This window comes from Myotis yumanensis, unplaced genomic scaffold, assembly GCF_028538775.1.
Source record: "Myotis yumanensis isolate MYYU_CA2020_CCGP unplaced genomic scaffold, mMyoYum1.0.hap1 SCAF_17, whole genome shotgun sequence".
Lineage (NCBI taxonomy): Eukaryota > Metazoa > Chordata > Mammalia > Chiroptera > Vespertilionidae > Myotis > Myotis yumanensis.
Window position 1 is genome coordinate 41,060,235 of NW_027223768.1, and position 11,242 is coordinate 41,071,476.

Below are 11,242 nucleotides of genomic sequence, written 5' to 3' on the forward strand. Positions count from 1 at the left end.
ACCAGGGACCTCGCTGGCAGGGCAGGTCAGAGGTCCCGCCCGGGTTCCAGTCAGAGAGCAGCTTGGGGCGTGGACGGTGGCGGGAGGGAGGGAAGCGAGAGGCCAGAGTGGCCCGTGGAGCGGCCACGTGAGCTGTGGGGTCCCACCCAAGCCACCCGCTTAGCGACCATTTCCTTTCTTCTTGGGACTTGAGCAGAGCTGACTCCGCTGTGCTCTGGAGTGAGGGGCGGACACCAGGTCTTCCTGGGGATGGACATGACCGCGAGGCTGTGGGAGGACAGGGCCGCGGTCGGCCTCACATCCACGCACAGACCCAGAGGCGCAGGGGGCGCGGGGCCAGGAGGCCGGTGGAAACACTCAGCTTGGGCGGTGGGGTCATTGCAGCTCCAGCTTTGCCCAGGTTCTGCCCCCCCCCCCCCCCCCCGCCCAATCAGCCTTGGGTCTGGAATGCCATCCGGGTGACTACCTCCCCCCTTCACTTACAAACCCCCCATGGCCCTGAAGAGCATCCCTGATGCGGATTAGGTGCCCTGTGCTCAGGCTGCTGCCTGGGCAGAGCTGATGGGATGTGAATGCCAAGGGTGCTGCCTGGGCCCTGATGGGGCTGGAGGGCAAGGCGAGGGGCCTCCCCCTCAGCCCCCGAAAGCTCAGGGCTTACTGGAGGGCAGCGGGAGGGAGGAGGGGCCACGGGGCACGGGAGACGAGGGCAGATCCGAGGTGGTCAGAGCTTCAGGGTCGGCTGGTGTCTGTGTGGGTGTCTAGCGGCGTTGCTACCCCGACTGGGGAGGACGTGGACTCTGGGCCCGCAGACCCGCGCAGGTGTGAGCAGGTAGCATCTGTCAGCATTGCAGCACCCTGATTCAGTGCCGAGGTGACGCCCAGCTTACACAGGAGGCGTAGGCAGGTCGCCCCTTCCCCACCCTGTCCTGGCACCGGGTGCCATCTGTGTCCTTCGTGTGCCAGCCGTGCAGGAGGAGAGGCAGAGGAGCCGGGAGCGGGCGGAGAGCGAGGCGGAGTGCGCGGGGGGCGCCCACGAAGGCATGCCCGTGGAGAGAATCCTGGAGGCAGAACTGGCCGTCGAGCCAAAGACAGAGTCCTACGGCGACATGAGCATGGAGAGCTCGGTATGTGCCCTGGGCGCCGCCGCTCCCCGGCCTGGAGGAGGAGGGTGTGCTGGGGCCACGACTCCAGCCTCAGAGCTTATCCCGTTTCAGACCAATGACCCTGTCACCAACATCTGCCACGCGGCCGACAAGCAGCTGTTCACCCTTGTCGAGTGGGCCAAGCGCATCCCCCACTTCTCGGGCCTCACGCTGGAGGACCAGGTCATCCTGCTCCGCGCAGGTAGGGCTGTCAGGCCCTCGCTTCTCGGGACAATCGCTGGGGCTGCCGCTGGAAGTTCCCCCCGGGACCCTCAACCCGCCTGAGCTGTGTCCACGCTGATGGCAGGATCGCTCGCCAGGGCGGCTCTTTCTCTGGGTGACCCGCAGGCCCTCAAACTCGGAGACGCTCCCAATCCCCAGGGACAGCCTCTGTGAGCGGAGCAGTGACTCTTCCACGTGAATTTTACTGGGCTTCGTAGCTCGCGTCTAACTTTCGAAGAGAATTCAGTCCTTTTGGTTGAGGCCCACCTGAAGCCACGCCCCACTACTGCTCTGAAATCGGAAAGTACAGGCATTCCCACCTCACAGGGAGGCGCGGAGCCACCGACTTAGGCTCAGGCGTGTCCTAGATGCAGCCGGGCTCTTCCTATTTTGAGGTTCTTTGTGCCGCGCCCTCAGTGGCTTCCATTTCTGGGGCACGGAGCAGCTGACACCTGCCAGGTCTCTTCATCACTGAGCCCGCAGGCGGACGCCATGAAGGCTGGCGGAGGCTGGGAGCCACGTCCCTGTTAGATAGGGAGCCCGCAGCGGCGGTGACCGGAGCTCCACGCCGTGCCAGCGCCGCTAGACACCCCACAGACACCAGCCCGCTATGAGCCCCCACAGTGATAGCTAACACAGCGCTGGCCCTGTTCCATGTTCAGTCCATATTTGCTGATTGACGGGGGAAGTAGAGCCCTGTCCTCAAGCTAGCCTTCCGGGCTGCCCTGGGGAGACTGTGGGGGAGCCACGAGCCAGGGGACCCCGGCATTTCACCTCCCTGCACTTCCGATTCGGCTTTGTCCCCCGGGGTGATTTCCATGAAGCGAGACGGTTGGTGGCCCTCACAGCCTCCTCTCGCCCCGCAGGGTGGAACGAGCTTCTGATCGCCTCCTTCTCCCACCGCTCGGTCTCCGTGCAGGACGGCATTCTCCTGGCCACCGGGCTGCACGTGCACCGGAGCAGCGCCCACAGCGCTGGCGTGGGCTCCATCTTTGACAGGTGTGTCTTCTGCGTCATTGTGTGTGTGCCTCCGTATGTGCACGTGTGTATGCATGCGTGCACGTGTGCTGTGGGCAGTGATGGGATGTGGATGGACAGAGCCCAGAGCCGCCCGTGGCTAGAAGCAGAGACCAGGATGCCAGTGAGAACGTGGGCCTGGAGGCTGAGGGAGGATTAAGAGAAAGGCTGAGACCGCGAGGTGGAGCGGGTCAGCGCCAGCGCAGTCGCGCGCAGATGGGGGACCCGTGACCCCTGTGGGCTCCAGAGGAGAGGCTGGTGGTTGACAGGACCTGCTAAGTTGGGGCCGGGGTGTTGACCTGCTTCTCCCCGCGGCAGGGATGGGCAGGGGCCAGGACTGGACCCGAGGAGTCCAGGCCGCGGTTTGCTGGGCTCTGTAGCAGGATCTCAGGTCAGGTGGTGACGGCCTCTGTCTGGGGTTCTGCGTCCTAAATGCTGCTGAGGGAATCAGCCGTGTGCTCAGGGGGTGAGTGAAATGATAGGTGAATGGCTCAGGTGAGAGGATGGAGGACAGGAGAGAGGAGGTCTCCGTCCAAGTGCAAGGCCCCCCTGGCCCCTGCCCAGCTCCATCACAGTCGGTCCGTGGCTGCGTGATGTCCACCTCGTGTCTCCTCTCCTGTGTCATTCCCACCACGTGTCATTCCCGCCGGGTCCTCTGTGGGCTTCGGCCCCGTCCTGGCCTGCGGGCTTCTCCGGTAACTGCGTGCAGTCCCGCCGTGTTCCCGGCACGCAGGCCCTCTGCTCGGCCTGTTGCATTTCTACTGATTTCCAACCCCAGGCTGCCTCTCCAGCCTGCGTGACCTGCCACTGGTATGCCCGTGGGCTTGGCTATTGGCGGCTCCTGGCTTTGTCTGGCTGCGTGTGCTTCCACGTCTGAGATCAGGGGCCGCACCTTCTCCCCTCCACGCCCTGGTCCCTGGTGCATCGTCTGGAAATGGGGTGGGTGCATAAGAGATGTTGCTCGCGCTCACTGTCCTGATCTCATCATCGCCTGCCGTGTTTCCTGGGAACAGAGTCCTGACCGAGCTGGTCTCCAAAATGAAAGACATGCAGATGGACAAGTCGGAGCTGGGGTGCCTGCGCGCCATCGTGCTGTTTAACCCAGGTGAGGCGTGGCGCGGCGCTCAGCCCAGCACCGGCACGCCGGGCCTCGAGCTCAGCCAGGACAGGGACGCAGGGCCAGGAGGCTGTCCCGGGTGGGGCACAGGGCCAGCTCCTCATGGCCTCCACTCCCAGCGCTGTCTTGGAGAATCCTGAGTGGGTGTGGGTGTTTGGGTCGGGGGAGAGGAGAAATGACAGTGGCCTTGGGTGGCAGGGAGGGAGGTGATCAGAGTCCGCGTGGAATTTTAGGCAAAGCCCACAGGATTTGCTGATGGATTAGGTGTCGATGTGCTGATGTGGGAGGAAGAGAGGTGTTAGATATAGTTCTCAGAGCTGTTGGCTTCGTTTCCCTGAACAGGTGGGAGAGTAGAGTTGTCATTGATGGAGATAGGGCGTGGGGCGGAGGGTGGGAACCAGGACTGTGTTTGGCCTGGTGCCTGGAGGCTGGGGGAGAGGAAGATTCAGAAAGCGCCCGAGAAGGGACACCAGGGAGACAGGTGGGAGCAGCAATGGTGTCCTGGTGGCCTGAAGGCAGGAAGAGGAGGTGTCAGGAGGGGCGCGGCTTCCCAGACGCGTGTGGTGAGGGGGAGGGGAGATGGGCTCTGGGATCCGTAGTCGGCGCTCAGTTCACTGATGGGGACCTGGTCTCTGGCTTTTTACCATCTCATCATTGAGTCCATGCTTAAGCGCACAGTAGGCCCACACGTGAAGGGACTGTTTCTGGTATGGCCAGATGAGGTCAAACTCCTGGGAGTCGGCGGTGGGCACCTCGGCCCCTGCAGTCTGGGGTCAGTGTTTCCCAGGTGCTCCCTCCCTTGGGCGTCTGGTGACTCCAGGGGAGCTGGCCTGCGGGGTGGGGCCGCCTCTGGGGAAGGTGTCCCCGGAGCTTAAATCGGTCATCTGTTCCAGATGCCAAGGGTCTGTCCAACCCCTCTGAGGTCGAGACCCTTCGGGAGAAGGTCTACGCCACCCTCGAGGCCTACACCAAGCAGAAGTACCCGGACCAGCCAGGCAGGTGAGGCGCTGGAGGCCTGGCCGTGACGGGTGCCCCGTCCGCACCGCACTGACTGGCAGTGGGCGGCAGGCACGGGCGAGATTGTTCCCAAATGGGACTTAATCTCCTCGGCGAGCTCAGGGGAGCAGAGCCCAGGCCGTGCCGGCAGAGGCTCGTCTTTAAGCGCTGGACGCACAAGCACGTCCGTGAATGGGTGGGTCTCATTATCTCTGATTTCTGACCAGTGACGGAGCTCAGAAAGGTCAGGAGCTGCCCAAGGTCACAGAGCTGGGGTGTGGGAGAGGGGGGGGTGCAGCGGGGGGTGGGGGGTGGCTGGACAGGAGCCCAGGCCTCCCTGGTGCCAAAGGGCTGGGATTCCCAGAGACCGCATTGTCCTGCCTGCCCCGCACCCCCTGCCCGAGACGGCTCTGGTAGCCAGCAGAGGTGACCTTGGTCCCGGCTGCCCTGCTGGCCTCCAGTGAGCGCTGGTCTGGGCCGGGCTCCTTGTCTGAGAAGGACGTGGCCAGGAGCTCTCATACCGCTTGGCCGTCGCCCATACAGGCCTTCCCAGGCCATTAGACTATGTTCTCAGATGTTTCCCCCAACGCACAGCTAAGTGAAAGTTCCCTCCTCAGCCAGCTCACAGCTCAAATCTCACAGGAAACTGACAGCAAAACCTGAAAAACTGCCTTGAAGACATTAGTTTGGTTTTAGCATTACTTTTCTAGGCTCCCAGTTCTCGCAGTGACGGGGTGAGGGCTGATTTCTGTGAAGCCATTTTCCTGGGTCCCCCGCCAGTTCCTGCCCGCCGTCTGCGGGAGACTGTGAGTCGCCCCGAGCGGTGGGCCTCAGCCCGTGGGCACAGTAACAGGCGTTAGGGTGGGTGAGCCAGGGCCGCAGACCTCCCAAATGACACCGGGGAGCAAAACCCAGGCTCCATTCTTACTCGCAAATCAGTCCGCTGGGCACGACGGGGCTGTGAGAGGGGACTCTGCACACCCCACCCGGGCCCAGCTGCTTCCCTCCTGCTCCATGCACCCCAGAGCCAGAGGTGGGGCCCCGTGGGCAGCCCCTCCCTCTGGAAAGACCCCTCCCTGCACTCACTTCCATTGGTGAGAACTTGGTCACGTGGCCACCGAGTGCCACAGCCACGGAGGGAGGGCGGGCAGGGGGGTGGCGGACCCCGGCGTCTCCTGCCGCAGGTGAGATGAGGGGCCCGACACCAGGCCTGGTGCCTGTGCCCTCAGCCCTGGGTAGGCGCGGCGTGTGGGGATTCTGCTGAATCCAGCCCTGAGACAACCTCCCCGTTCCTGAGCACACACTGTGTGCAGGCGTGGGGAGAAGCTTAGAATGGCTCTAGTCGTGTCTCTATCTTAAACCAACCAACCAAAAAACAACCAAATAAACAAACAACTACCCCCAAACCCAACAACAAAAGACAACGCCCAGAAAACCAAACCTTGCCTTTTCCTTATTATAAAAGCAGAGCAAGCTTTGGTAGGAAACAAGGAGAACGTTTTTAAAACATAAAACAGGTAGTAAAAGTTGGCTGTAAATTTTGGGGTATGTTTCCTTCCAGTCTCCTTGTGTAGACAAGGAGCATTTGCAGTCTGAAGCTACACAGCCTGGCGGGCTCTCTCCCTCCCAAAGCCATTTCGGTGTTTCATCAAGTGTTAAAAAACCACATCATCGCTTCGGACGACTTTGTAGGATTTCACGAGAGGGGTGGGGCGTGGGGTGGGGGGAGTGTGTTCTGACTCGCTTGGCATTCCAGCTGTTTCTAATGACTGTCACTTAGAAAATGCTGCCACTTGACCGTTTTCCCCAGAAGGGGCTGCCAGGGGCCTGGGCTTGGGCAGAGCTGGGGAGCTCAGGGAGGGGTGCAGAGGCTGGGCCCTGGGTGACCCTGGGTGCGGACACACAAGGTGACCACCCCGAGGCTGAGCAGCTCCATCAGGGATGGCCCTGGGCTCAGCCAGGTAGGAAAGTGCTGAGGTGCCTCTGGTTTGCAGAAACGGGTGGAGGGCATCCAGGGGTGGGGAGGCCTGGCTCTCAGTGGTGCAGTGCTGCCACCCTGTGGACGCTTCAGAACACACGCCACTGGGCCTCGCTCCAACCTCTGGGCTGGCTCCGGAGGCGGGACAGCAGGCAGACCCCTGGCTGTGACTGTGAGCCTCTTAGTTCCATGGTCCCCACCTCAGCTCCAACATCCAGGACAGACGGCAAAGGGAGCCATAGTTCAGTACCTCAGCATGTTACAGACTGTAAAACGGGCATTTCTAGAGTAAAACAGCATTTCCCGAGTTCGTCTAAGTGCACTTTATAGAGAAGCCGTGTCCTTGGCCAAATTCTGTAAAATCCTCTGGTGCGGCCACCCGGCTCAGCCTCCCCCTTCACCCAGCCCAGTGGTCGGCAAACTGAAGCTCGTGAGCCACGTGCGGCTCTTTGGCCCCTTGAGTGTGGCTCTTCCACAAAATACCGACTTCTGCGCATGGGCCACGAAGTTTCAATCACACTGTACGTGCGCGCCCGCACGTGGTATTTTGTGGAAGAGCCACACTCAAGGGGCCAAAGAGCTGCACGTGGCTTGAGAGCCACAGTTTGCCGACCACTGACCCAGCCGCTCTTCGCCACACGCAGCACCTTTCACACGCGCTCAGACGCCGTGTGACCAACTTCGGAAGGTTTGTGTTGGCCTTGGTACAGACCTCCGTTTTTCCATGTAGAGAAGCAGCTGGTGCTGTTCTATTTTTCTATGTTGACACAATTCCTTGTGGCATGAACACAGAAACATACATGTTTCCAGGATGCTAAAATTCCATTTGAACTCTTCTCATCGGACGTGTCCCCTTTAAGAATAACCTCCCCTCCAGCCTTTTCTGCCGCCCCCTGGGTTAGGTTCTCCGGTGCCCGCATCCCTGCCAGGCTCCCTCTTCCATCACAGGTGCCCAGAGGACGGACCCTGGCCCTGCCCCTGGGCTGTGCGGGGTCCTGACCCTCCGGTCTCCGCAGGTTCGCCAAGCTGCTGCTGCGCCTGCCCGCCCTGCGCTCCATCGGCCTGAAGTGCCTGGAGCACCTCTTCTTCTTCAAGCTCATTGGGGACACGCCCATCGACACCTTCCTGATGGAGATGCTGGAGACCCCGCTGCAGGTCACCTGAGCCTCCGGCAGCGCCTCCCGCCGGGCAGAGCTCTGGGCAGGTGTGTGGGGACCCGTCCTGCCCACGTCCCTCCACGTCCCACCGACCCCTTCCTGCCCCTGGAATGTGATGTTTATAATAAAGAAACCTTTCTACGCACAGGCCTTCGGGTGGAGTTTTGAATGTCAGAGGACAGCCTTCTTGCTCTCTAAGGGGCGGGACCTTTCCGGAAGTTCTTGGAAAGCTAACCCAGCCTCTGTGCATATGAGTGTTCGCATTATTTTTTACTTCCCACGGAAAGCGAACAGACGAGTAATGACCTCACACATCTGACCCCCGTGGTGCTGGAGGGAACCATCCCAGAATTGGGAGCAATGCCCGGGTCGGGCGCAGAGTGGCTGGGCCCGAGGGCAGCCCCTGCAGAGACTGGGAGGAAACCCTGTGTTTCAGAATCACAGAGTTTTTCTGCTTGTTTTTTCCTCCTAAGAATAATAAGCAGACAGAGCCTGGTCCGAGGGGCAGGCGGGGGCGGGGGGGCATCAAGTATAAGGCCAAGCAAAGATGGTCTCTTGACGGGGAAGTTTCTTGGGCAAGACCAGAGTCCACCCACTTTAGTTTCCATTATTACCTAACCCCGCGTCACCTGCTCTTAGAGGGGAAAGAGAGAGACCCTCCCAGCCTCTCGCCCTCACAGCCCTACTGTGTGCAGACCTGTGCTCCCGGAGGGCAGGGGCCTTCGGCCTGATGTCGCAGGGGCCTCCCCCGCCCAGCTTCCCCAGGGCACCCCGCACCTGCAGGAGCCAGGGCTGGGCTCCAGTCACAGCTCCTCGGGGCACGCAGCCCTCCTGTCTCCGCGGCTGGCCAGGCGACTGAGGCGGGGTTGCCACAGCACTTCAAAAATATAAATCTTTGTTTCACTATGGTTGCAAATATCAAAAAATTTCTATATGTGACATGGCACCAGAGTTAAGTTAGGGTTTTCAAAATGCTGACACGCCGAGCTCAAAAGGCTCGCCATCACGGGTCTAGGGGATCCCTCCTCAGCAATTTCCCTGACTTCCCTTTGTCTGCTGAGCAGTGGCTCTCACCAGGGGACAGTGCTGCGGTCCCACCTCCCGCTCCTCGAAGGTTTGGCAACATCTGAGGATGCCACACTGGGCAGACGCAGGGGCAGAGGGCACGGGTGCTGCTGCAGGGCTATGTGTGCGACAGTCCCCACCACAGCGCCCCCACGCGGCAACAGCTCGGGATGGGAGTCTGCGCACAGCTTCGCAAACGGGACAGAAAAGGAAGGGGTTCCTCTTGCTTGGGAATCTGGCTAAAGCCCCAGGTGAGGCCAGGAGGCCCCTCACGCTCCAGACAGGAACTGCCAGATGCACCCACACAGGACTCAGGGACATCACGCGTGGCTTCTGTAATCGTCCCTTCTTCACTTACTAGCATATCCACAGAAGGCTCAGGTGTAAGGAGAGAATTGCCAAGAACAAAGGGAACTCGGGGCAGAGCGGTGGCTTTCCCCACCCCGGGGCCCAGGAGGAGGGAGGGAGCCCCGCCCCCCAGTCCCCAAGCCAAATGGGGTCCCCAAGCCAAATGGGGCTGCGACGGAGCCGCACAGGGCTGGTCGGGGCTCCTGCGGGAAGGGGAGGCTGGTGTCTCCTGGCTGGAGGCTTCTCAGAACCCCGAGGGAATGCGAGGCCTGCGGGCACAGGGCCCCATGCCCCTCCTGACCGGGATCTCTGAAGACCGGGGCCACCTTGAGGGTGAGGCGGGCAGGGAGAGGGCAGCAGTGACTGTCCCCATGCCCGCCTCGTCTGGCCAGGACTGGCATTTCCCGAGGGCTAAGCTTAGAATATCTGAAGGTACCGAGCCCAAGGGGATGTCCTGCCGGACCAGGGGCCAGCCCGCCGCAGTCAGGCCGGGGGTGGGACTGCTGTGCGCAGTGACTAAGGGGTCAAGCAGAGGTTGCTGTCGTATCAAACACCAGGTGAAGGAGGGCATGCGGTGCCCACAGCGGATGCCTGTGCCCTTCCCTTGGGGCCTGAATAGCTCACCTGGGCCCCTAACCAGAGCCGCCTGGTGGGGACTTGCCGTGTGAAAGGCGTCGCTGGGACACCCCCCTTTCTCCCCTGGGGGAGGGGCGTCAGACCCGAAGAGGAGGAGTGGGGGAGAAGGGGGAGAGAGAACTGCCCGCGTCCCTCCGTCCCTCCCAGGGCAGGTCCCGGCCCGGGCAGGCCCACAGACTGAGGCTTTGCAGTCGATGTGAGACAGAAGTTTGGATGCAACTGGATGTTTTCACTGGGGCCTCTGAGCTCTGCCTGGGGTCCTAGCCTCAGGGAAGGGGCGGGATACTGCGGACCAGGTGCAGAGGACGCGGCCGGGAGAGAGGGAACCCATGCCTGTCCGTGTCCCGCGTCAGATGTCCACATGCCAGTTGCACTCGTCAACGTGGCCACAGGCGCCCCCGACTGTCTCCCTTGGGCACAGCCCCTCACCCTCCGAGTCACTCCCACGAGCTCCAGGCAGGAGGCCTTGGGGGGCTGTTCAGCGGCAGTGATTATGTTTGTCTTCTGAGAACCCCAGGCTTTTCCGCAGGGAACCGAGCTCTCCAGGGCTGGGCCCCCCAAACTTGCCGCTTCCTCTTTCTTTCCCCTCCCTGGGCACGCTCACCCGCTGGCCCCGCTCTTCCTCCCCACCCCGCCCACTGCCCATGGCGTCGCTCAGGCGTCCTTCCTCTCCCACCGTCTGCCGTCCCTGCTCGCCCCCACGTCAGCTCAAAGCCACATCTCCGGACTCTTCCTGATGCTCCTTCTGGGTCATTTTATCTTCATGTGGTGCCTCCATTGACAAATTATTCTCCAATGACAGTTGAGACTCAATATTGTGTTCGTTTCTGGTGTACAATGTCCTGATTAGACATTTACGAATCTTACCAGGGTCACGTCCCCAGGTGCCTCTGTTTTGAACGCCGGTTTTGCATTAGGACTAGTTGGTCATCCTGCCCACGTTACTGGTAAACCCCCTGGCAGCAGGGGTCTGTCTGCTTCTGAGTGTCCCTCCCTCGCCCCGCGCCCCGCCCCGCCCCCCACCCCCCCAGGCCAGGCAGGGAGACCGGCTCGCAGAGGAGCCGCTGTCGCCTGAGGAAGGAGGGACAGCAAAGCCCGTCCCAGCCTGGGAGGGCCGCTTTCGCCCTCCGTGGACACTGACAGCGCAGGGCACAGGGCCAGCTCCGCCCACTGCGGGCCAGGCCGGGAGGCTCCTCCATCCACGCAGCAGCCGGTGAGGGTGACCGCCCCGCCCCAGGGGACCCTCGGGCCAACCTTGCTGGGCGCGGGCGCCCTCTGCCGCCAGCCCGGGGCGTCACGGGCACCTTCCTGGGAAAGCAGCCTCCGAGCCTGACATGGAGAACACCCGGCTGACCGCCCTGTAACTTTTAGGAAAGACCTGCAGCAGCCCCTGTGTCCACGAACGGAAAGACACCAGAGCTTCCGCTTTAATAGAAAAAGGCGCAAAGCAAGCGCAGCTTCGGCATCCCGGCCTCACGGGCAAGTGGCGCCAGTGCACCTGTGTGATTTCTGTCTCTGCAGCGGAGCACCTACTGCCCGCGGCCTGTGCTGTTCAGGCTGCCTG

The 11,242-nt window shown here is 61.8% G+C and overlaps 1 protein-coding gene across 7 annotated transcripts in view; it reads left to right on the forward strand.

Annotated features, from left to right (window-relative positions):
• Window positions 1–7,774, forward strand: part of RXRG (retinoid X receptor gamma) — a 136,392-nt gene extending 128,618 nt beyond the window's left edge. For 6 of the 7 annotated variants that reach the window (XM_070395824.1, XM_070395819.1, XM_070395820.1 and 3 more), the window contains 5 exons: window positions 964–1,344; window positions 2,231–2,363; window positions 3,395–3,486; window positions 4,392–4,497; window positions 7,489–7,774. In XM_070395824.1, the coding sequence (XP_070251925.1) occupies window positions 964–1,344; window positions 2,231–2,363; window positions 3,395–3,486; window positions 4,392–4,497; window positions 7,489–7,636 (860 nt within the window). In that variant the 3' untranslated portion in view covers window positions 7,637–7,774. The remainder of the gene's footprint in view (window positions 1–963; window positions 1,345–2,230; window positions 2,364–3,394; window positions 3,487–4,391; window positions 4,498–7,488) is intronic. The other variant, XM_070395823.1, reaches the window with a different exon arrangement.
• Window positions 7,775–11,242: the final 3,468 nt, after the last annotated feature.